A 26,061-nucleotide genomic window follows, 5' to 3' on the forward strand; every position below is an offset into this window, starting at 1 on the left:
TTTTGTGAATCTCTAATAAATATGGTCAGGCTTTTATTTTGAAAACTACTCCATTTTGACACGGGTGCTTTTCAAGATGTTAGGGCCAGGAAGATACCAGTATCGTGGCAAGGAAACAAAACACAAAATGGATTTAACTTCTTTGGGGAAACAGCCTTGAAGTTGGAAACAAACATCATTATGTTTTTTTAAAATCCAGAATCACATGTATTTATTTTTAAACCTATAGTTTGGAAAATAAAAGGACCAAAATATTGCGACACTGGTATCATCAGCCCTAGAAGAGATATGAATTCAAAATATATTTTGTGAGGATTCTGTTGGTGTTGGAGAAAGTTGGCATAAGGGTTGACACGAAGGCCTACAATGAAATGATATTTGATTTTTACACATCATTTCTTCTTTAAACAACTTGGTATATAGTTAGTCAAGGCCTTCCTGGAAAACACTCATATATATATATATATATATCTTACCTCTACAGCATACAATGACATTCTTGACGATTCAGTGCTTCCAACTTTGTGGCAACAGTTCGGGAAGGCCCTTTCCTGTTTCAGCATTACAATGCCACCGTCCACAAAGCGAGGTCCATACAGAAATGGTTTGTTGAGATCGGTGTGGAAGAACTTGACAGGCCTGCATAGAGCCTTGACCTCAACCCCATCGAACACTTTTAAACACAGTATATCTCACTCCAACTTGCCTATTGTCCTCTTCATCTTGGCATCTATGCTCCCAGAATCATCCTCTCTCAGCTGACGCGTGCCTTGGTGCCGTGTTTGGTCAGAGTGCTTTCCTGTATGAATCTCTCTCCACAGGATGAGCAGCGATAGGGTCGTAGTTGACCCCTGGCAGGTCTAGAAGTCAGGTAGGCATTCCCTGGTGAAGTAGGTGTCGACAGGGATGGGGGGGTGCTTGGCCGTCATGTGACGTTCCCAGGTTCGAGGGTCATTGAAGATGATATGACAGTGCTCACAGCTCATTGGACCAGCTCTGTTTTTTCCATTGTCTATACCTGAAATAACATGCAGACAGGGTGAAAGATCTGTTGATGTGTCCTTGTGCAAGACAGTTGACCCCTATTTGCTCCAGGGGTGCCGTACTACTATGGCTGACCCTGTAAAATAACACATTTCACTGCACATATTCGGTGTGTGATAATAGAATCATTGTAATATTTTTTATAAAACACTGAAAATAAAGAATTATAAAACATGAAAGAAATAATAAGTACATAGACTGTATTAAAAACATTTAAAAAATTATATATACCCTCAGCCTCTCCTCCATCTGTGCTTTCTTGGACAGAGTCTTCTGGTCCAAGTAGGGGGCAGACTCCACTTGCTGTGGGTGCGTTGGTGAGCTGAGAGCAGGCGGGAAGAGGGGAATGTTCGGTTGCAGACACAGCAGGCAAACACTGTGCGACCTCTGAGATGTCTCTCATACTCTACTGGGTGCTTGAAGCGTAAATGCCTCTCTTCTGTCTCTGCATCCTGAAAGGTCATGAAACACTGGTGGCACTGAGGAGACTGGGGAGGCTGGGCTACTAGAAGAGAAAGCTAATTAGAGACGGTCAGGAGAACCAGTGGATACACAAGTGATGTGGTGATTTGCTGCAAAGAGGAAAGATTGTCAAATACAGGAAAATATTGAGTAATTGAAAAGAGAAAATAACAAGATGCATATCATATCTAGATCAGAATAATTGGATTCAAGACACAAGTTCACAGACTTCCAAGTACCTTGCAAATGAGAGGTGATTCCATAGCCTAAACAAGAGGAAATACTAATAAAGAACCAGCCTTACCTGAAACTCAGGTTGAATCAATAGAGATTACTGCAGTGCTTCCCTCTGCTTCCTCTCTCACCACCCTGTCCTCCTCATCCTTCCAGTTCCTCTCATCTCCATGCTGTCTCTCCCGGTGGCTTCTGAGTGCCGTCAAGTTGCAGAAGCTCTGGCTGCAGTCATGGCACTGCTGTCGTTCAGCCAGTCCCGCGGCGGCAGGAGTGTGAGTACTTGTGGGAGGACTGCATGCACAGGCTCGAGCGTCCGTCCACAGACCCCACAGACGTACTGGGACTGGCCCATGTGACTGCGCTTGTGCATGATGAAGGCGTGGAGGAAGCGGTCACCACACACTGGGCACTGGAACTCCAGTTTGACCTCGTGGCCATGGACGACCCCGTCCTCCCCCGCTATGCCAGTACAACAGTGTCCCGTCAGCTGCCAGGAGGAACTGAAGCAGCGCTGACAGTCTGCAGCACCAACTGGAGTCTGACCCAGAGACATCATCAGTCTTAACAGCAGACCAGCACCTCTCCTGTCTTTCCCTTCCTTCTCTGCTTCTTCCAGGGTGTCTGTTTCCTCAGGGAGTTGGTCATCTGGAGCTGAAGCTCAACCGTGATTTAGTGGGATAGCAGGAGCGAAGGAAGAAAATGTGTTGAGAATCAAGGTTGAAAATAAGAGACTAATTTTTTGTATCGTGTTGTAAAATGATCAATACTACAATTCCGTTTCGGTGCAAGTGTTGGCTTGCAGGCTCCTAAACCCTCATTTGGACCCACCTGTAGTGCCTTGTTCTAGGCCCTCTTCTTGCTCCTGTTTGATGAGCGTGTCAGATGACAGTGGACCATTGGACATCTGCTCCATATGGTCTTCTTCCTCTTGTTTAACGATGACCATTAGCATGTCACCATCCAATGACGCTCCTTTACAACATACTGTCTCCATCCTATTGTATTATTTGAGATTAATAGGCACATCAATAGGGTATGATTAAAAAGAAATGGCTTGAACATTTGGTCCTCATTGCTAAGGCTTATTATAAACAGTCTGTCAGCTGTAGAACCATACTCTGGTCAATGATCAGACTACTTTTCCAGCATGGTTAAATAACATGTGTGTAATTTCTTCAGTTTATAGCCTTCGCAGTAAAGATAACATATTTTGGTCAAAACAGAACACCTTCACGCAGGATAACTCGGTGACTAATTGGTGCAAGATTTCATGGATAGAATATGTCTGTGAACGTTAATAACCTCAAATTTTGTCGCCTACCTTGCTTGCTCCTCAATATTCAATGGATCCTCTGTCCCTTGCGGTTTATTGCAATGGTGTCAAATATTTCAACGATACGGGTAAACTCTTGTTTGCAGGAGAATACACACATTTACATTATAACTAAATTATATGCATCTTTTTCATGTTTGATGTCAACCGGTGCGCATCCGATAGAATTGCGAATAAGATTTTTTTCACCCCAATGTTTTGACGGTAGCGTGACTGATTTGCTGCCGCACATTTGGATCACGCCCCATTGTCGTCTGTAACCGTAATAAACTATTAGCGGCGCCTCACCATTATAATAACGCTTTGTTACAAAAAAAAATTGAATTCCTAAATAGTAATTACATTTAGTAACAATTGAAATTAGCCTCACACATGTTCTTAAAATTAAAATGGAGTCCATAACACAATCTGAATTCAAAGATAGTCTTGCAAAATGTTGAACTTTTTCATTGACTCCCTATCATCTGGGGAAAATGAGTTTGTTCTCCACAGTGAGCAAACTACAAAACCATTCAATAGTTCCATGAGAGCAGTGCCTTTAAAAGGGCATTCGACAACAAAATCATTCGAAAAAGCATGTGAATCCCACACGATGTGTCCTGCATGCTTACATATGTACTTGTGCTAGGCAATATGTTTGCAATTAAATAAGCACAACATTAGAAAGGTGGCTTTTATTTGTCTGACACATTAATAACAGAGTGAAAATGGAAAGTAAAATATACAGTATGTAAACAGCTGTCAGTTCATCAGCAACAGAACAAGAACTGCTTTTCTAAACAAAATAACTTTCTGTAAACATGAGGGAATGTTGGCCTATTAGTTAAAAAGACTAGAGTCCTGGCCGTGAAAATATTATTTTTGCATAAGTTACAAATGAACACAACCACAGAATAAATGACTAACATGCAAAACATGAGGTTTATAATTTTCTTTTAAATAAATGGACAGAATTAAAATAGATGTTAATCACTTGTATTGGTTGCCTAAATGACATAAATCATCAGTTGAGAATCAGAGTCTGACAGGAAGAGGTTAACAATGACATTGTCATACCTCTTAATGTTCCATGATCAAGCATTGTAATTTACACTCAAACTTCCATTGAAAAATAGATTGCAGGCCATGATCTGTCCTCGTCTCAAAACCTGCTAAAACTACTGAAGTGTATAAAAGCACTGACCATCTTTTCAGATTAAGGGACACTCGCCAACAAAAAATAAAATACTGTCAATTTAAAATTGATCATAGTGTAAGTAATTCAAATAACAACCAAAAGTAATCAGCTTCCCTAATGACCAACAAGCAACCAGAGTAACAATCTCCATTCAACAGAATATTCACTCAAACACATCAATACAACAACCTCTTATGTGTTAAAAATGCCACTGTTGGTTGACGTATGAGTAATTTCTAAACTGATAGAGGTAAACCTCTGAGAAAGAGATGGGGGATAACGTGCGTTTGTGATAGAAAAAGGTTCCTCATTTTCACTTCTTACACCTCTCCCCTTGCATGCTGCAAATAATGCTCATAGAGTTGTGAGACAGCAGGAAACTGAACACCACACTCCGCACAATCCAACCCCCCCATTGTCGCCTTGTCCTCCTTGGATCTAGCAGCACGTTTAGTCGCATTCCCATAAATTCTACTCCGCTTCCTATTTACATTCGCATCTTTTCTGTTATGGTATGGAATGGTCTTTACCTGTGAGTACAGTGGCGATAGAGGGCTTGTGAGCGGCTGGGTGGAGTCATAAGACTGGAGGCCTGGTTGGAAACCTGGGTGTTGCATTGGGGGAGGCACAGGTATAAGGGGTGACAGTGAATGTCGTAGGTCTGAAGGATTGGAAAAGTAATGAAGGAGATGTGAACCTCGTGGGTGGTTTGCTTGTAGAGGCGGAGAAGGGTAGTAGGTATGGTGGAGTTCCTGATGGGAGTGTGTTACGCTACTGTTCATGTGAGGGTCAAATCCATTCACATTAGAAGATACACCATGTTCATGTGTCGAGGGAGAGTAATCATAGCAGTCGTCCTGTATCCACATACTGTGGTCACCTGGTGAGGAATGGCAAAGCTGATGATTGAAAAGCATATCTAGTGTCCTGAAGCTGGCGTTGCACTCCTCACATTGATAAGGCAGGCACTGCTGCTGGTCAAGTCCTTGGAGAGTTTTGTTTGGTCTCTCATCGATCCACTGGTACTCAGGGTGTTCTCGCAGCATGTGCTGCTTGTAGGGCCCAACGAAGCGGAAACCTTGGCGACACTTTGGACATGAGAACCGTCCTAGTTTCTGTCTGTGGACTCGCTGGTGAAGCCAAAGCTTTTTCCAGCTTTCCAGGGTCTTTCCACAGCAGTCACAGGTGTAGCTCTGACTGTGGGCATGAGTTAGCATGTGGGCTCGGAGTCTCCCTGTGTGTCTGAAAAGTCTTCCACAACGTGGGCAGAAGTACTTCCTCGGGTCAGATTTACGATCTAGACTATTCAACTTTGATACAAGGGAGGTGAGATTATTTGTGGGTATAATGCATGTTTGGAAGGGGCGCAGAGTTGTAGCAATGGCTTTATTGGGATGTGTTTGTGAAGACTGATGACCACTTGATTTTTGCTGTGGGGTAGGTTCACAGTTCAACAACGAGACAGAGGAAGCTGAAGACTGTCCAAGGTTCTGAAATGGTTGACTATCAGCAGCTGCAGGAAATACTAATTGGGTGACTGGTGAATGACTCTTGACACTTGGTTGCTGCGATCTTTGCTGATTAGGGGCTCTAGGTTTCCAAATCCTAAATTCCGATTTGGATGTCATCTTCTCCCCCCTAACTTTGGTGCAATATTGGTGGTGCTCTTCAAATTCTGACATCACACTAAACAGCTGGTCACAGAATAAACAGCGAAAGAGCTTCACACCAGCATGGGTTTTCAGATGGGTTTTGTACTGACGCCTCTGAACAAATCTCTCTTCGCAGATGTGGCATGTAAAAGATATGAAAGGCTTCTTCCGGCCCTCTCTGTCATTACTCTCCCTCAGACCCTTGCAGGGATGTTTTTTTGCAGACGACAACTGAGTGAAACTCTTCCCACACCGTGTGCAGTTGTAAGGCTTAATGGACCAGTGGGTCACCTCATGAATACGAATTGATGAGCGATTACTAAAGGCTTTCCCACATACTTTACAGATATATGGTTTTTCCCCAGTGTGCATACGTATATGAACCTGCAGACCAGACCAAAAGGGAAATACTTTCCCACAAATGTGGCATTTGAGTATCCCCCCCTTTCCCCTTTTTCTCCTTTCTTTCAGAGAAACAAGGGGTGTATGAGTGGCCTCATTTCTGTTATCCTTCGTTTTACTCCCAGACTCAGAGTCCTGGTTCGGGTTCTGCGAGTGCCACTTGCAATGAGCAAGCAATTCCTTTGAATTACTGAACTTCATTTTGCAATAAGGACACTTCAGAGGCCGACAGCGCTTGTTATGTTTCTTGACATGACTTTTTAAGTTAGATAGCTGGGCAAAGTCTTGGTCACAATCAATGCACTTATAGGGCCTTTCGCCTGTATGAGTGCGTAGATGGACGGTATATACAGACACAAAATCAAAATGGCGACCGCAGTACTCACAAGTTTTCCCTGTGCCTTTTGGTCTCCCCCTAGCCTTCAGGCCACAACTGCTTGTTGGGTTATATTCAGTTTCATCGCCTACACCATCTCTCTCTTCCTTGATTTTTTCCCTTGTGAATTCTTCACCTTGTACGACATCTGATTTTAAAAAGGACTCATGCGACATAGTTTCTAATATGTTTACATCAGTGATGATAGGATTTTGGTGACTCTCAGGCAAATCTTTAAATCCTTCATCTGTTGACTTACTTCCATTTGAGAAGCTGTCATTTGTGTTACCCTCATACTCCCAAGCTGACTCGCCACAGTCCATCTCCTCTCCAACATCACCACTGCCTTCATCGGCCTGCTTTGACATGGTGTCTGGATCTCCCTGTGAGGTCACACGTTGGAGTCTACCTCTATCATCAATGAACCTTTTCCTCTTTCCTTTTTTGTATTTAGTTTTTCCAAAAACGAACCGGGATCGCTTTCTGGTTGCAGTGCCAGCAGTCTCTCCTGGTTTGTCGACTTTGAGTGGCTTTTTGAACTCAGTGCCTTCACAACTAGTATTACAGGACTCAACCTTCACACTGGTGTCAGTGTGGCATTGAAAAGACATGAGACAATTTGACTGTGCCAGGGAATTAAAATCACCCAGCTCTATTTCAATATCCTCACACTTCACATTAGAGACCATGTCAGCAGTCCCACCTCGCTGAGAATCAACGCGACTAAGTGACACAGACACATGCCTTGCAATATAATCTAGTGAACGCTCAGTCTCAATATTCTGATGTTGAGGTGGAATATCCTGGGAATTCACAGATGCTGTAATAGAACATGATTTTCTCTGTGATTTTCTCTGTGCTAATGCAAACTGCCTCACGAGTGTTGTTTTCTTTGGTGGTCGTCCTACTCTGTGTTTAGGCTCAACAGGAGCTTTATCAAGCTGAGGACCAATGTTTCCTCTCCTTTCCTCTTCAGATAGCATCTCATCAGGTTCCTTTTTAATTACAATGTTTTCTTCTGTTACATGGGATTGTTGCACTGAAATAGTGTTCATGGTTTTTCCTGGTTGTTTCTTGGTCGACCCTTTTGGTCGCCCCCTTTTCCTTTTTGGTTCCAAGGGTGAGATTGCCACAGGGCTGGATTCAGCTGGTTGATGGTCTTGGGGGGACGAGTCAAGAACAGACACCGCTGTATTGCTTGGTTCACAGTTTAGAGATATTGCTTTTGTTTTAATAGCTCTGAGAGATGTGTCATCCCTGTTCTCTACACAGTTTGTAGTAAAAGAAATAGCATTCGCTCTGTCAGACATTGTTTCACTCCAATCCTTTGATTCTGCAGTGTTCAGATGAGAACTCTCCACTGTTTGTAGCACAGTATGCAGCATCTTTGCCTTCTTGTGAGGGCGACCACGTTTCCTAACAACGTCTACCGCTGCTGGCCTTGTTACACCCACCAGCTCCTTTGTGATACAGTTCAATGTTTGCTCACTCCCAGTAAGTGATAACTGCACTTCAGGATTGGCACTTTCACATTGAGTTCTAGCATGACCAGTAGCAGGTGAATTAACATGCATTTTCTCCATGTTTGCCTGCATCTTTGTGCTCTTTCTTCTGTGATTAATGCCACCAGAGTTTACCTCTCCGGGATTAGGAAGGACAGCCAAAACAGGGGTACCTGGTAGTGACCGTGTGTCAGAGGGTTCAGCCACCACTTTGTTCTGTTGGCTTCTACTTTCTCTCTGTAGTTGGGGTCTTTGTAAGGGCTCCTTCATAGGGGGCATGTTATGGCAGTTGTCCACCTCCTTGCTGATCTTCTCTTCAGATGGCTGTTAAAAAAAGATATATATATATATATATAGTGAGGGAATTAAGTATTTGATCCCCTGCTGATTTTGTACGTTTGCCCACTGACAAAGAAATGATCAGGCTATAATTTTAATGGTAGGTTTATTTGAACAATGAGAGACAGAATAACAACAACAAAAATCCAGAAAAACACGTCAATAATCTTATAAATTGATTTGCATTTTAATGGGGGAAATAAGTGTTTGACCCCCTCTCAATCAGAAAGATTTCTGGCCCCCAGGTGTCTAGGCAGTGTAGCCTAGTGGTTAGAGCACTGGACTAGTAACCAAAAGGTTGCAAGTTCAAATCCCCGAGCTGACAAGGTACAAAATCTGTCGTTCTGCCCCTGAACAGGCAGTTAACCCACTGTTCCTAGGCCGTCATTGAAAATAAGAATTTGTTCTTAACTGACTTGCCTAGTAAATTAAAGGTAAAAAAAAAAAAAAAAAAAAAATACAGGTAACGAGCTGAGATTAGGAGCACACTCTTAAAGGGAGTACTTGTAATCTCAGCTTGTTACCTGTATAAAAGACACCTGTCCACAGAAGCAATCAATCAATCAGATTCCAAACTCTCCACCATGGCCAAAACCAAAGAGTTCTCCAAGGATGTCAGGGACAAGATTGTAAACCTACACAAGGCTGGAATGGGCTACAAGACCATCGCCAAGCAGCTTGGTGAGAAGGTGACAACAGTTGGTGCGATTATTCGCAAATGGAATAAACACAAAATAACTGTCAATCTCCCTCGGCCTGGGGCTCCATGCAAGATCTCACCTCGTAGAGTTGCAATGATCATGAGAATGGTGATGAATCAGCCCAGAACTACACGGGAGGATCTTGTCAATGATCTCAAGGGAGCTGGGACCACAGTCTCCAAGAAAACAATTGGTAACACACTGCACAGTGAAGGAGTGAAATCCTGCAGTACCCTCAAGGTACCCCTGCTCAAGAAAGCACATATACATGCCCATCTGAAGTTTGCCAATGAACATCTGAATGATTCAAAGGACAACTGGGTGAAAGTGTTGTGGTCAGATGAGACCAAAATGGAGCTCTTTGGCATCAACTCAACTCGCCGTGTTTGGAGGAGGAGAAATGCTGACTATGACCCCAAGAACACCATCCCCACCGTCACACATAGAAGTGGAAACATTATGCTTTGGGGATGTTTTTCTCGTAGGGGACAGGACAAATTCACCGCATCAAAGGGACAATGGACGGGGCCATGTACCTTCTTCCCTCAGCCAGGGCATTGAAAATGGGTCGTGAATGGGTATTCCAGCATGACAATGACCCAAAACACACGGCCAAAGCAACAAAGGAGTGGCTCAAGAAGAAGCACATTAAGGTCCTGGAGTGGCCTAGCCAGTCTCCAGACCTTAATCCCATAGAAAATCTGTGGAGGGACCTGAAGGTTCGAGTTGCCAAACGTCAGCCTCAAAACCTTAATGACTTGGAGAAGATCTGCAAAGAGGAGTGGGACAAAATCCCTCCTGAGATGTGTGCAAACCTGGTGGCCAACTACAAGAAACGTCTGACCTCTGTGATTGCAAAACAAGGGTTTTGTACTAAGTCATGTTTTGCAGAGGGGTCAAATACTTATTTCCCTCATTAAAATGCAAATAAATGTATAACATTTTTGACATAAGTTTTTCTGTATTTTTTTGTTGTTATTCTGTCTGTCACTGTTCAAATAAACCTACCATTAAAATTATAGACTGATCATTTCTTTGTCAGTGGGCAAACGTACAAAATCAGCAGGGGATGAAATACTTTTTCCCCTCACTGTATATATATATATATAAAACACGTTAATGCTTTCCTTTTGCGCCGGTCTTAGGTTTCATAATCAAATATAGAGAAACAGGCAGACGCAGCACACATCGCACAAATATATGGGTATATTGTATCAGATACACAGTTCTAGACATGAAAATACCCTGAAGGGGGACACATTAGAACAGTAGCGTCTCCATTTCCAGTATCAGCAGTTACCAGTTTCTCGTTAGTCAGGGCAGGCAAGGGTACAGGAGGGTTGCTATGGGCAGCAGATAAGGCTGACTGTTTCCTCATCATTGACTCCTCTACTGAAGGAAATTTTACTTCCCATGTCAGTCAGTCTCTTGCTCTGTGTTTTCACATAGGGAAGAGGTGAATTCTCATAAAAACTAGATTCAGGATGGAGTTTTTCTAGCCTCTGTGATACTAGTAACAATATGCTACTATTTCCAACATACATGAGTGACTTTCTTATGCTATTTTAATACTTACTGTCTTTATTTTTAGGCAGGCTCTCTGGCGGGACTGATGAGGAAAATGTAAATGTTCAACGTAGATCCTCCAATAGCAGCCCAGGCAAGAACGATCATCCAGCTTTTGTTCAAACCACGCATCTCCTCTTCCACCACAATCTAGCCAGGTAACGGCCACTATCGTATCCAGGTACCCTAACAAAAGAAACAGCACTTTGAGCCACATGATTCTACATCATAACAACAAATCATAATATTCTGGTCACTGTAGGCAGCTAGCTACAATGCCTTCAGAAAGTATTTATACCCCTTGACTTTCACATTTTGTTTTATTACAGCCGGAATTCAAAATATATATTTTTATCACCCTTCTACACACAATACCCCATAATGACAAAGTGAAAACATGTTAATTGAAAATGTTTTCACATTTATTGAAAATGAAATACTGAAATATCTAATAATTTACATAAGTATTCACACGCCTGAGTCAATATATATAAGAATCGCCTTTGGAAGCAATTACAGCTGTGAGTCTTTCTGGGTAAGTCTCTGAGACATGTGACAAACTAATTTTATGGAGGGCCAAGTGTCTGCAGGTTCACATTCTTTTCTTGATTGATGAATTAAGGTCACAGATTTGAAAGGAGCTCCCCTCACCTGGTTGTCTCGGTCTTAATTGAAAGTAAAAGACAAAAACCAGCAGGCACTTGGACCTCCATGTGAATGAGCTTGACTCACCTGCTCGAAGAACTTTGCACAGCTGGATTGTACAATATTTACACATTCTTTAAAAAAATTATTCAAGCTCTGACAAGTTGACTGTTGATCATTGTTAGACAGTCATTTTAAAAAGTCTTGCCATAAATGTTGAAGCTGATTTAAGTCAAAACTGTAACTAGGCCACTCAAGAACATTCAATGTCATCTTAGTAAGCAACTCCTGTGTATATTCTGCCTTGTGTTTTGGGTTATTGTCCTGCTGAAAGATTAATTTGTCTCCCAGTGTCTGTTGGAAAGCTGAGTGAACCAGGTTTTCCTCTAGAATTTTGCCTGTGCTTAGCTCTATTCCGTTTATTTTTATTTACAAAATAAACTTTAGTCCTTGCCGGTGACAAGCGTACACATAACATGATGCAGTTACCACCATGTTTGAATATATGAAGAGTGGTACTCTGTGATGTGTTGGATTTGCCCCAAACATAACGCATTGTTCAGGACAAAGTTAATTTATTTTCCAAATTTTTTGCAGTTTTACTTTAGTGTCTTACTGCAAACAGGATGCATGTTTGGAATGTATTCTGTACAATCTTCCTTCTTTTCACTGTAATTTATGTTAGTATTGTAGAGAAATTTACAATGCTGATCGATCCTCAGATTTCTCCAATCACAGCCATTATACTCTTAACTGTTTTAATGTCACCATTGGCCTCATGTTGAAATCTCTGAGCAGTTTCCTTCCTCTCTGGCAACTGAGTTAGGAAGAACGCCTGTATCTTTGTAGTGACTAGGTGTATTGATACACCATCCAGTGTATTTTTTTCTGAAAGAGCTGCAAAATCTGGACCTCTACAAATCAGCTGGGCTACACAATCTGTACCCTATAGTTCTAAAATTATCCGCGCAATTGTTGCAACCCCTATTACTAGCCTGTTCAACCTCTTCCATAACGTCTGAGATCCCTAAAGATTGGAAAGCTGCCGTGGTCATCCCCCTCTTCAAAGAGGGAGACATAAGACCCAAACTGTTACCGACCTATATACACTGCTCAAAAAAATAAAGGGAACACTTAAACAACACAATGTAACTCCAAGTCAATCACACTTCTGTGAAATCAAACTGTCCACTTAGGAAGCAACACTGATTGACAATACATTTCACATGCTGTTGTGCAAATGGAATAAACAACATGTGGAAATTCTAGGCAATAAGCAAGACACCCCCAATAAAGGAGTGGTTCTGCAGGTGGCGACCACAGACCACTTCTCAGTTCCTATGCTTCCTGGCTGATGTTTTGGTCACTTTTGAATGCTGGCGGTGCTTTCACTCTAGAGGTAGCATGAGACAGAGTCTACAACACACAACAAGTGGCTCAGGTAGTGCAGCTCATCCAGGATGGAACATCAATGCGAGCTGTGGCAAGAAGGTTTGCTGTGTCTGTCAGCGTAGTGTCCAGAGCATAGAGGCGCTACCAGGAGACAAGCCAGTACATCAGGAGACGTGGAGGAGGCCAACAACCCAGCAGCAGGACCGCTACCTCCGCCTTTGTGCAAGGAGGAGCACTGCCAGAGCCCTGCAAAATGACCTCCAGCAGGCCACAAATGTGCATGTGTCTGCTCAAACGGTCAGAAACAGACTCCATGAGGGTGGTATGAGGGCCCGACGTCCACAGGTGGGGGTTGTGCTTACAGCCCAACACCGTACAGGACGTTTGACATTTGCCAGAGAACACCAAGATTGGCAAATTCGCCACTGGCGCCCTGTGCTCTTCACAGATGAAAGCAGGTTCACACTGAGCATATGTGACAGTCTGGAGACGCTGTGGAGAACGTTCTGCTGCCTGCAACATCCTCCAGCATGACCGGTTTGGCGGTGGGTTAGTCATGATGTGGGGTGGCATTTCTTTGGGGGGCCGCACAGCCCTCCATGTGCTCGCCAGAGGAAGCCTGACTGCCATTAGGTACCGAGATGAGTTCCTCAGAACCCTTGTGAGACCATATGCTGGTGCGGTTGGCCCTCGGTTCCTCCTAATGCAAGACAATGCTAGACCTCATGTGACTGGAGTGTATCAGCAGTCCCTGCAAGAGGAAGGCATTGATGCTATGGACTGGCCCTCCCGTTCCCCAGACCTGAATCCAATTGAGCACATCATGTCTCACTCCATCCACAGACTGTCCAGGGGTTGGCGGATGCTTTAGTCCAGGTCTGGGAGGAGATCCCTCAGGAGACCATCCGCCACCTCATCAGGAGCATGCCCAGGCGTTGTAGGGAGGTCATACAGGCACGTGGAGGCCACACACACTACTGACCCTCATTTTGACTTGTTTTAAGGACATTACATCAAAGTTGGATCAGCCTGTAGTGTGGTTTTCCACTTTAATTTTGAGTGTCACTCCAAATCCAGACCTCCATGGGTTGATAAATTGGATTGATAATTTTTGTGTGATTTTGTTGTCAGCACATTCAACTATGTAAAAAAAAAGTATTTAATAAGAATATTTCATTCATTCAGATCTAGGGTGTTATTTTAATGTTCCCTTTATTTTTTTGAGCAGCGTATATATCCTGCCCTGCCTTTCTAAAGTCATCAAAAGCCAAGTTAAACAGATCACCGACCATTTTGAATAACCCCCCCCCCCCCCCCCTCTGCTATGCAATCTGGTTTCCGAGTGGGTCATGGGTGCACCTCAGCCACACTGAAGGTCCTAAATGATATAACCGCCATCGATAAAAGACAATACTGTCCAGCAGGCTTCATCAACCTGGCCAAGGCTTTCGACTCTGTCAATCACCACATTCTTATCAGCAGACTCAATAGCATTGGTTTCTCAAATGACTGGCTCGCCCACCAACCACTTCTCAGATAGAGTTCAGTGTGTCAAATCAGAGGGCCTGTTGTACGGACCTCTGCCAGTCTCTATGGGGGTGCCACAGCGTTCAATTCTCAGGCCGACTCTTTTCTCTGTATACATCAATGATGTCGCTCTTGCTGCTGGTGATTCTCTGATCCACCTATACACAGACGACACCATTCTGTATACTTTTGGCCCTTCTTTGGACACTGTGTTAAGAAACCTCCAGACAAGCTTCAATGCCATACAACACTCCTTCCGTAGCCTCCAACTGCTCTTAAATGCAAGTAAAACTAAATGCATGCTCTTCAACCGATCGCTGCCCGCGCATCTAGCATCACTACTCTGGACGGTTCTGACTTAGAATATGTGGACAACTAGAAATACCTAGGTGTCTGGTTAGATTGTAAACTCTCCTTCCAGACTCACATTCAGCATCTCCAATCCAAAATTAAATCTAGAATTGGCTTCCTATTCTGCAACAAAGCATCCTTCACCTATGCTGCCAAACATACCCTCGTAAAACTGACTATCCAACCAATCCTGGACTTCGGCGATGTCATTTACAAAATAGCCTCCAACACTCTACTCAGCAAACTGGATGTTGTCTATCACAGTGCCATCTGTTTTGTCACCAAAGCCCCATATACTACCCACCACTGCGACCTGTATGCTCTCGTTGGCTGGCCCTCGCTGCATATTCGTCGCCAAACCCACTCGCTCCAGGTCATCTATAAGTCTTTGCTAGGTAACGCCCCGCCTTTTCTCAGCTCACTGGTCACCATAGCAGCACGTGCTCCAGAAGGTATAGATCACTGGTCATCCCCAAAGCCATGTCCTCCTTTGGCTACCTAACCTTCCAATTCTCTGCTTCCAATGACTGGAACGATTTGCAAGTCACTGAAGCTGGAGACTTATTATATTTCCCTCTCTAACTTTAAGCATCAGCTGTCAGAGCAGCTTACCGATCATTGCACCTGTACACAGCCCATCTGTAAATAGCCCACCCAACTCCCTCATCCCCAAATTGTTATTTATCTTTTTGCTCCTTTGCACCAAAGTATCTCTACTTACATTCATCTTCTGCACTATCCATCACTCCAGTGTTTAATTGCTAAATAGTAATTATTTTGCCACTATGGCCTATTTATTGCCTTTCCTCCCTAATGTTAATTTGCACACACTGAATATATATTTTTCTATTGTGTTATTGACTGTACGTTAGTTTAACCCATGTGTAACTCTGTGTTGTACTGCTTTGCTTTATCTTGGCCAGGTCACAGTTGTAAATGAGAACTTGTTCTCAACTGGCCTAACTGGTTAAATAAAATGTGAAATAAAAGTAATTAATAACTTCACCGTGTTCAAAGGGATATTTAATGTCTGCGTTTTTTTTTACCCATATACCAATAGCTGCCCTTATTTGCTTAGCATTGGAAAATCTCCCTGGTCTTTGTGGTTGAATCGGTAATTGTAATTCACATCTCGGCCGAGGGACCTTTCAGATCATTGTGTGTGTGGGGTACAGATGAGGTAGTCATTCAAAAACTCAGTTAAAAATTATTTCAGAGCGAGTCCATGCAACGTATGTGACTTAAGCACATTTTAACTCTTGAACCTATTTAGGCTTTACATAACGAGTTTGAATACTTGACTCAAGACATTTCAGCTTATCATTTGTAATAATTTCTATTAACATAATTACTTTGGCAGTATGGACTATTGTGCATAGTTCTGTGACACAATCTCAATTTAATCTATTTGAAATGAAGGCCATAACATAAAATGTGGAAAAAGTCAGGGGTGGTAATACTTTCTGAAGGCACTGTGTATAGCTGTCAACTAACATTAGCTATAGCGAAATTCTGCAGGTAGGCCGACATGTTGGAAAACATGCTCTAGCTCGTTAGCCAGCCAAAGAAACATGCACGCAATAGCAAGAGAGGTTAACCTAAGACTCGCTGTTACTCACCCAAAAATGTGTTAGTGCAAACTTGTCCTCGAACCACCAGTTAGATAGCTGGCGACATGATGAAAGCTACTAGCAAGCTAATGTCAACATACCGTGTTTTAGTCCAAACCCGACAAATATCAATATTTATAAATAATGCATTGCACATAACATTGATGTTTTCGCCAACGTTCAGATACAGTGGTGTGTGCCATAATTCGAAATGTTAGCTTATTGTATTCGTGATTCAATTGTTTTTACTCCTCACTCAACATCCGGTAGGCCGGAAATGGCGTCGCGGTGCATGCCTGCCTACCTCATCAAAGGTGGACAACCGGTGTAAAATAAAAAAAGTTTACAAAACATAAACCTAGTGCAGTGCGTATCAAATTCTCATGATAGCAAAATATTCTAAAAACAACCCCTATATTTGTGTGCTATTCACAAGTGACAAACTATGTCTGAGCGCTATCCCAAGCAATCAGTGAATATATGATCTGCATTTCCATCATGCTCTCTTGGCAATGGCTATAAAAGAGACCCTGACTTGTAAAACAACTAACCAAAATCTTAAAGTGTCTCTTACCTTAACCCTACCTCTAACCGTAACACAATTTTAAGTATCTCTGGAGAAAAAAAAAAATGTTTTGCAGGTCAGGAGTGTCCGTATAGCCTTTTCCAGCAATCACTTATGGCTGCAGCTATTGCTTTGGTCCCTGAAATACGAAAAACACAGATTATTACACCTTAGTTGCTACAAAGGAAAGGGAGAGAGCGGAAACAAAACAATATTTTATTCCAAGACTACAGAAATGGCTAAAAAGAACCAACATGTTCTTGAGATATGGCCAATGCTGCTTATACCAAGTTTTCAGTAAAGTTACTGTTAAAAAAACAACAAAAAAAACCAGCATTTTCAAAAGACAAATGTTCATACAATGTTTGTGGTTATATGAACCATACAGACTGATTTGATACTGCATATGTAACATTTTCAATATCATTTGACAAACACACAATTGATAAAAAAATAAAATAATACCTAGGCTACTGACAGATTAGTTGTATTTTGAGTAGTTAGCTTAGAGTTAAACTGGTACCTTACAAAAAGGGCCCATACCCATAGAAGATGTTTGTCTGTTGCAAATGCAGAGGGTTCATATTGGGAATGCTTTTTGCACTGTTCATGTCTGTAGTACTGAGAGGGAAGAGGTTAATTGTTGGTATGACAGCTGACTTGGTTTGGTGAAGGAGCTTTTATGCCGCATTCACGTGCAAGTCAGAACAAGGAAACACAGACATTTCCGATTTACTAACTGGTTGTTATACACGTGCCGTGTTCAACCAGTCAGCAAGTCGGAAATTTCAGAGTTTCCTAGTTCCGACTAGCACGAAAGCGCATCCTCAATCACAAAACAGTCATCGTCTGAAACCTCAGTCTTTACAGAAATGGCAGACAACCCGGTGCCCCTATCCGGGCCTACTGCCTTGTGGTCGTATACAGTTACATTCGCTGAAGTTTGAATGTTGAACGCCAGCTCCTTGTCACCATTCCTTCGAGGAAAGGAGTTTGGGCTGGTCCCCTCCTTCCCTTTTCTGTAACCATTGAGCTGTTTGCCAGATGTTAGACCCAGTTCATGCGCAAAAAAGGACGCCGCCATTGTGCAACGGTGCCTCTCGAGCAGCTTGACAGTTTGGAAGGGCTCCTGACAAACTCTACACTTCAAGTATTTTGTTCCAGAAGTCCCTGGAACGGGCTGCTGTGAGACCATATGCATCCCTAGCTGCAGCTCCCCATTGAACGGGTCAGGACAGTGCTGACACTGGACAACCTTCTGAGCCTTCCCCACAGGCTGTTTCCTGTTACTCAGCATTGTGGCAGTGGTAAATCTGGTTTCAAGAGTTGCCCGATATGAGCCACACTGGTGGTGGCCAGGCTGTGGTGACTTGTTGTTGCTGAGCAAGAGAACCCCGCACTGCAGGCAGCCATGGACTTTATTTCTTGCATGAGTGTTGTGGTGCCATACGAGTAAGTCTTTTGTTGCAAAGCCCAGTTCACAGTAGGCACACCTGTAGGGCTTTGTCCTTCCAAACTTGCGCAGGGTCTCCACCAACACCACTGGCTGGAATTGGTGCCAGAGGTCCGTTGTTGGGGCACTTGGACCAGGTGCAAGCTTTGTGGCTCGTGGCATAGTGGCCGATAGCATCGGAGTCAGTCCAGGTTTAGCCCAGCTTCCCTGCCCCGCCGTCAATACCAGCCTTGAAAGCTGCTCCTTGTACTCTCTCTCCCTCTGATATTGTTCCTTCTTTACGGTGCTATAATTAATTACAGTGTGGCCTGGTTCATGTAATCCGCTGTGGTCCATCATATCAACATACATGGAGAACTCTGTTCCACAGGAGCAGATGTAACCAGCCGCAGGACAAAAGTGGTCATGAAATGAGATTTGGTCTGGAAAGATCCTTTCACAACTAAAGCAAAAGGGGGGTCCACCATCACCAAGCTCCCTTTCCCATTTCACATTGTTCCACTTTTGCATCTTGACCGGTCCTCGATGCGATGATTCATGTAGAATAGGGCCTCTCTGGAGTGTCTGAGGTAACGAAAGGATAATCGTTTAGAAAGCCTGTTCAACTGTACTGATCACAAATTATATATCAACAGGGAAGTATTACATAAAAAAGCAGTGCACATAATTCCGCAACACAACATTAGGTAGCTGTAGGGCGTGCTAGCCTTTAGAATTAAATAACTAACTTGTTAAGTAGTGTGATATTGATAATATCACTATGTAGCTAGCTAACACCGTGGTCGTAATTCACTATGAAACGTCGTCACCCCAAGCCCGGCGCTGGCCCACATTTGGGGGTCTTTGTTTCTTGGACCAACGGGTGTTCAAAAGCTTAAACCCAATTTGCAAACTAAAGCTTAATAATACATAGATACAAGTAATTATATGTGTCATATATACCTATGTTGCTAGCTAGCTATCCAGCCTAGGAAATGTTTGGTCGTATAGCTAGCTAGCGTCAGCTATTCATCCCCAAAACATAGCTAGCCTAACTAACGTTAAGCAGCATTACCTTACACCGGCGAGTCACTGCTGTCCAAATTCGGACATCTGTAACTTTGCTATAATATTGCTACGTGGCTTTATTCATATTTCATAACCTTATCGGCTGAATTTTGGAAAGCATCCGCGGCAGCGAAGTGGAAAATACAACTTACTTCGTTTCGTTGGCGGGTAAACTTCCCAATGCAATATAACACTGCCGCCTGTCGGGTTGGAGTATGCAAGTTGATTAGTTGAGTCAAAGATGAAGAGGCGAAGCGAGAGGGTTTACTCCACCCAAAATCTGTCCACAGGGGCCTGTTGCACAAAAGTAGAATTAAGACATCCGGGATAAATGACTCAGCTGAGCTCAATGAAGCCAAAACATGTGCGTCCAGGCTTAATTGGTTGCACAAAGACCAAGCCAGGATGAGCAGACACGGATTCATTAAGCCAGGTGAAACCAATCCTGGATAGGTGCGCGCTCACGGCTCACTCAAATAGACCCCGCCACAGATCACAGATTAACTGATTTACCATGGCAACTAGAGCCTTGTACTTTTCCCCGTCGGAAGCACAAATCCTCATGGAGGCATACGAGGAGGTAAAATATATAATTAAGAAGAAAGGCAACACCGCCACAGTGATAAAGCAAAGAGAAAAAGCGTGGCAAAGTATTGCAGACCGCCTGAATGCGTAAGTAGTGCACAATTACACACTCACCGCTCCGATGAAACATCACAATTACAATTCAAATATTTAATTCACATCTCCAAAAATGCAGTTGTACTGTAATTATGAAACGGTTAAATTTTTAATTGAAATGCACTGCAGATATGAGTGAAATTGTGTAAAGTAACTCCATCACACTGTATAAAGCTATGATAATTTTTTTGATATTTTTACTGAAAACAAGACAAAAATACCAAGTAATTTTTTGCAGTGTGACTCCATTAAGTGTGTGTGTGTGTGTGTGTGTGTGTGTGTGTGTGTGTGTGTGTGTGTGTGTGTGTGTAGATTAAACATGAACGGGCCAAAACGGACATGGCAGCAGGTCAAAATCAAATACAAGAACATTCTGCAGAATGGTATGGTCCCTGACTAATATTTAACAAAGCACAAGCATATATTGTACCCAGAAGGTGCCTGCTCACACATTGTCTGTACTGTTTTAGCAGTGAAAAAGAATACCCACAGACAAGGCACGGGTGGTGGGTCACCAAAGGCTGACCTTACCCCAGCAGAGGACATGGCCTTGGAGCTAAATAAAGGCAGGCCCGTCTTAGAGGGGATCCCTGGGGGAAAGAGACGAGCATAGGTTCCTCCCAAGATGCCACCCGCTTCATTCAAGGTATGTCCTTCCATCTCTACATGGGATACAACCACATTCATATTGAATCAATTTGGACTGTCTGACTTTGGTTTACCTATTGCCTTGCAGTGTCTGGCAGCACTGTGTTCCTGTTAGAGCCACCAGCACAAGCACCAGACGATGCTGATCCAGTGAGTACTCCATCAAAGGCATACTGTAGGCCTGGCATGTCTTCTCTACTAGCTTCAATATGAATCCGATTAAATGTGATAGGGTGAAGGCCCCAGTGCAACAGCACATGGAGACGATGATGAGGAGGAGACCATCTCTCTGGATTCCAGAAGGCATGAGGTATCATGTTAAGACTGTGAAAGTACTATTTACTCTACAATGGTGAGGAGTCCTCATCAAAATCAAAAAATCTAATTTATTTTACAGGACCCAGATGCTATACAGTGGGAAAACCAGCCTGGCAACATAGTGCGTATTAATAAAAGGACACCACATCCTGCCAAATTCCAGCTGCGCTAATTGTATTGTGTTCAGAGCTCACAAGCTATCAGAAAGTTGTATGGCAACCACCTCCGGCGCCAAATAGAACTGGCAGACATAGACATTCAGTACAAGAAGAAAAAGATGGAAAATCTTGCACTGGAGTCCGAAATAAAAAAGAGGACAATTAGGAAACTGGACCTTGAAATAAAAAACTTGAGAGGGAGGTGAGATATGCCTTCAATGTACACTGTATGCTAACTGTAACACAAATGTATTAATCATTATTTTCTTTCCTCCCCAGCTCCAAGAAGATGACACAGCTCAAAATAAAAATTAGGTATATTCTCGTAAAGTCAAGTGAGCCATGACATATGAGCTCTTATTGTGAGCACACAGGACGGTGGCATCTTTCTAAGGTTTTTTTATTTTCCCAGCAATCAGTACAACCAAGTCATCGTTATAAGGCATCGCCCTCTTTTGCCCACCCCCAGCACCAGGTGTGGCCACTAGCCTATATGAAGGCCCAAAATTGTGTGTTCCTTTCTGCTCTGACAATGGCATGCCCATTCGTGCGAGATGTGGTGGATGAAGAAGCACTTGTGCTGAGGAGAGCCTTCAGGCGAGAAAGGGTCTTCAGGGACCGGTTGGACCCACTGGCCTTCCCTGATGACCATCTATATGAAAGATACAGGTTTTCTGCAGATGGCATCAGGTATCTATGCAGACTACTGGGTCCCAGGATTAAGCACCGCACTGCACGGAGCCATGCACTGAGTGTGGAGCAAATGGTTTGTGTGGCCTTGCGCTTTTTTGCTAGTGGAGCCTTCCTGTACTCAGTGGGGGATGCAGAACAGCTGAACAAGGCCACAATTTGCCGCACAATAAGGAGTGTGTGTCTGGCTATCAAAGCATTAGCAGATGTCTTCATCTCCTTCCCTGGCCACAGAAGACTCTGTGACATCAAAGAGGAGTTCTATAGGATTGCAGGTAAGAGGATCTACAAATTACAGGACAACTGTTAACACATAGTAGGATACTCATTACTTTGTGTGACAGGTTTCCCCAATGTCATTGGTGCAGTGGACTGCACACACATAAGGATAAAAGCCCCCTCAGGTGCCCAAGAGGCCGATTTTGTGAATAGGAAATCCTTTCACAGCATTAATGTTCAGGTGAACATAACTTTTTGATATTGTCCATTGACGAACACTCTGCATTGCCAGTGATGTGCATTGATTGGTGTAATATTCCTCATCTTATGATTTCAGATGGTCTGCAATGCTGACTGTGATCAGCAATGTTGTGGCAAAATGGCCTGGCTCAGTCCATGACTCCAGAATCTTTCGGGCCTCTGAAATCTATCAGTGCCTATCACAAGGTAAGCCACACAACCCCTATTTATAACCATCATGGCTGTGTCAAGAATATCACTGTGTTTATGAGGTAGTAATGATGAGATTTTGTGTTGACAGGTGAATTCTCTGGTGTGTTGCAGGGAGACAGGGGTATGGCTGCCAGCCTTTTCTCCTGACACCTTTCACAGACCCCCAGGAAGCACAGCAGGCCTACAACCATGCCCATGCCAGGGCCAGAGTTGAAATGACCTTTGGCCTCCTGAAGGCACGCTTTCACTGCCTTCACAAATTAAGGGTCAGCCCTGTTAGGGCATGTGATTATTACTGTGGCTTGTGCTGTCCTCCACAATGTGGCCTGCCTGAGGAAGGAGAGGGCCCCCAGAGTGCCACCAGCCATGGACTGGGACAATCCGGCAATCTTCCCTGATGACGACAGTGGTCGGCTGCTGAGGGACCAATATGTGTTGAATTATTTTAGTTAGTATGTGTGCTTTCAATTTTGGTTAAATATGTCCTGCGGTGGCAGAGGAATTTGGGTTTTTTTGGGTTCGTTTTTTGACGAATTTGGCCTCTTATGATGTTTGTGCGGTATACTGTGTGTAATACAAGGCTGCAGGGAGGCTACTGCATCCATTCATTTGTCTGTTCAGTTAATGTGTATGGATTTGTCCTGCATTTATTTTAGTGTGCAGACATGCAGGGTGTGTTATATACAGACCTTTGAATGTGTATGTATCATTTTGTATAATATGCTTGGATTCTGTGCTTTCCATCTTGTAGAGTCACTGTGACTTCAGTTTCGAAAGGAGCTGATGGTTTACCTGCTTTGTTTTGTCCTTATTCAATAAAGGAACATAATGTTACACATTGTGTTTTTATATTCATATGGAATGTGTATTTGTTTATATGACAGAGTACTAGGGCCACACTGAAGAAAAAGGATAAAGTCATACATTTATGAGGCTGGTTCTTTCTGCAGAAAAGCTACATATTGTTTTTACAGTTTTGATACTTATGACAATGTGATACTTAATATTCTGGCACATCAGCATGTCTTTGTTTATGAAACCATACTGAAGTACAATTTCACGAAATTCCCCACATCTGTCATTTTAACAACTGTCCTCCTTTAAAACAACTGGTTACAATATTATGACTTGTGTTTTTTTCCCCTCTGTGGCCCTAATATTCTATAATTTTATATATAGCCTTATAGTCTATGGGAAACTGTAAATTATCTAATGATAGCAACATCATCTAAAAATCATTTTTATCCAAAATCATTGAAATTAATGATCACAAACGTTTAAATAACAGTGGGTCTAGTTATATGTGATAACAATGTATAGTGAGCAGTGAAATAACTATTGGTTTCCATTTGTGGTGACTGCTGACTGACATTAGGGATGAGATTAAATAGATCCTGGAATTTAGCCTGGTCTGGAGCAGGCTAGCTCCACAGAATAAATCTCCATGGTAATTTATACCATAACATATCCTCCTGCCCCCTATCCATCTTTGGTGCAACCGGATTACGGATCAATTGAGCCAGGATCACCAAGATATCCTGGCTTAATCCCTTATCCTAGTTTTGTGCAACAGGCCCCAGGACATGAATTATAAAGCAAGGGAGTTGTTTTTGTTTGGAGTCAGTGTCGAATTTAGTCAATATAAAATTAATAGCTGTTTTGATACGTGAGGTTAACTTGATCTAATAGAAGTTTCGTAAAAAAAAGTGTAACGACATAAGTGAGACGCACAGGACATCCCGGCAATTGTGAAGTTATCCCTAGTGAAATTTGAGACTATGTATATTTATGAGGGCAGCAGAGCATCTCAATCTCCATTGAAGACAGACGGTTGACGTCAACACCCCTAATTGAATATTCAAAATTATATTAAAGTGACGAGATGAATCCACCAATCCAAAGAGAATATACGGGAGCTTTGTCAGGCCGTTGTTCCACTCTATGGACAACGAATCTCATTGTCAGGGCAGAGGCAAGCATTGTGTAATTATATCTATTATCTCTGGTTGAGTCTGGTAATGAGTGAATGAAGGGAAGAGGGGAGCTAGCCTATTACAATCCTAGTTTACATTCCGTTTTGCTACCCAGACTATAAATTCCTGAGATCAGGATGGTTTGTACGACGCTCGGAAGAAGGCAAATGTTCAAATTATCAACATATTCATTATCAGACATGCATTCCTAAAAACAACGTTTAAGCCTTAATGGTTAACCAGTCAGTCCCTCTGTGACCCATTTTCATTTCACCAAATAGTAAAAGCCTTCAATATGGGAAGATTCTGTAAATAGTATATAGCCTTTACTGCTCACGTCATTCGTGACACACAAAAACTGACATTAGCCCACTAGAGTCGACTGACGCACCGTTGCATTAATCTAAATTACATTTATTGTAATTTTAAATCCTCATCAAAAGTCAGTTTAAACTGGAGATGTTTTTCTTCTTCTTCACCGCATTCCCCAGTGTCGCACTTCCGCATCTGCAGTGAAAGAGCTTGAGTACCGTTTGTCAGACCATGAGACAACCCGAAAACAGGTCTTCTCACAAAAACTTCTGTGGAGTCTGAACGGTTTGACCGAAACAACTATTATGACCACTTTTTTGGAAAGGGGATACTCTTACCAACACCACAAGTGTCGAGACTCTTCTGAAGTCGGTAATAAGGTCGACGTGTACACTTTGTATGGTAGCGTTCGAACCGTTTGGGTGACAAACTAATAGGACCCAATTTAAGCAAAAATACTTACGTTTTCATGTACCAAATACATTTAACATTCAATAGGTTTCCATTGCATTAACTAGTGTGGCATATTTTCTTTTATCGACATTTGGACATTTTACCAATACATTTGCTGTTTCCATCAGGCCTGTCATGAGTATATTTCCGCATCAGGTAATTCATACACATAAAATGGTTGGAAACCTGGTTAGTGACAACAATCAACTCAAATCTTTCATCTCTGAATGGGGCTTTATTAAAACAAGGAGCAACACACTACATGCTATTTCCTATACATTTCTGTTTTGGTGTAAGTGTTAAAATATATACACACAAGTATGTGGACAGCCCTTCAAATTAGTGGAATCTGCTATTTCAGCCACACCCGCTGCTGACAAGCGTATAAAACCAAGCACACAGCCATGCAATCTCCATAGACAAACACTGACAGAATGGCCTTACTGAACAGCTCAGTGACTTTCAAAGTAGTACCGTCACAAGATGCCACCTTTCCAACAAGTCAGTTAGTCAAATGTCTGCCGTTAGAGCCGCCCTGGTCAACTGTAAGTGCTTTTATTGTGAAGTGAAAACATCTAGCTCACAGAACACAACCACCGAGTGCTGAAGCATGTAAAAATTGTCTGTCCTCGGGTTGCAACACTCACTACCAAGCTTCTAGAGGCAGTTTGGAACATCAGCACAAGAAAGGTTAGTCGGGAGCTTCATGAAAGTTGTTTCCATGTCTGAGCAGCCGCACACAAGCCTAAGATCACCAGTCCAAAGACGAATCGGGGTT

General features: G+C 42.8%; 1 protein-coding gene and 3 long non-coding RNA genes across 6 annotated transcripts; 1 reads left to right on the top strand and 3 right to left on the bottom strand.

Moving 5' to 3' along the window:
• Positions 1 to 549: 549 nt before the first annotated feature.
• LOC135531231 (zinc finger protein 572-like) lies at positions 550 to 3,252 on the bottom strand. 3 transcript variants are annotated; one of them, XM_064959360.1, is made up of 5 exons: positions 3,062 to 3,252; positions 2,569 to 2,735; positions 1,811 to 2,391; positions 1,276 to 1,549; positions 550 to 1,018 (listed from the first exon to the last, which is right to left on the bottom strand). In XM_064959360.1, exons 2-3 carry the CDS (start codon positions 2,732 to 2,734, stop codon positions 1,943 to 1,945), a joined length of 615 nt encoding a protein of 204 aa, XP_064815432.1. In that variant the 5' UTR covers position 2,735; positions 3,062 to 3,252; the 3' UTR covers positions 550 to 1,018; positions 1,276 to 1,549; positions 1,811 to 1,942. The 3 variants fall into 3 exon arrangements, with proteins under 3 accessions (XP_064815432.1, XP_064815431.1, XP_064815430.1); XM_064959359.1 differs by having other exon boundaries at positions 1,276 to 1,546; positions 1,811 to 2,397; XM_064959358.1 differs by having other exon boundaries at positions 1,811 to 2,397.
• Positions 3,253 to 3,732: 480 nt separating this feature from the next.
• LOC135531244 (uncharacterized) lies at positions 3,733 to 16,589 on the bottom strand. The gene is made up of 3 exons (XR_010453980.1): positions 16,323 to 16,589; positions 10,799 to 10,974; positions 3,733 to 8,506 (listed from the first exon to the last, which is right to left on the bottom strand). It is a non-coding gene; the product is annotated as an uncharacterized LOC135531244 (long non-coding RNA).
• Positions 16,590 to 17,079: 490 nt separating this feature from the next.
• On the bottom strand, positions 17,080 to 19,524 carry LOC135531245 (uncharacterized). Its single transcript, XR_010453981.1, has 2 exons — positions 19,386 to 19,524; positions 17,080 to 18,895 (listed from the first exon to the last, which is right to left on the bottom strand). It is a non-coding gene; the product is annotated as an uncharacterized LOC135531245 (long non-coding RNA).
• A 395-nt stretch (positions 19,525 to 19,919) lies between these two features.
• LOC135531232 (uncharacterized) lies at positions 19,920 to 20,608 on the top strand. Its single transcript, XR_010453979.1, has 3 exons — positions 19,920 to 20,050; positions 20,372 to 20,442; positions 20,530 to 20,608. It is a non-coding gene; the product is annotated as an uncharacterized LOC135531232 (long non-coding RNA).
• The last annotated feature ends 5,453 nt before the right edge of the window (positions 20,609 to 26,061 follow it).

This window comes from Oncorhynchus masou, unplaced genomic scaffold (genome assembly GCF_036934945.1).
Source record: "Oncorhynchus masou masou isolate Uvic2021 unplaced genomic scaffold, UVic_Omas_1.1 unplaced_scaffold_1561, whole genome shotgun sequence".
Taxonomy (NCBI): Eukaryota; Metazoa; Chordata; class Actinopteri; order Salmoniformes; family Salmonidae; genus Oncorhynchus; species Oncorhynchus masou.

Excerpts from the sequence above, each read along its gene's own strand:
- LOC135531231 (XM_064959359.1), bottom strand. The coding sequence starts at position 2,734 with ATGGAGACAGTATGTTGTAAAGGAGCGTCATTGGATGGTGACATGCTA. Across the intron at positions 2,398-2,568 it reads CCTAGAACAAGGCACTACAG|CTTCAGCTCCAGATGACCAA; the intron begins GTGGGTCCAAAT and ends ATCACGGTTGAG.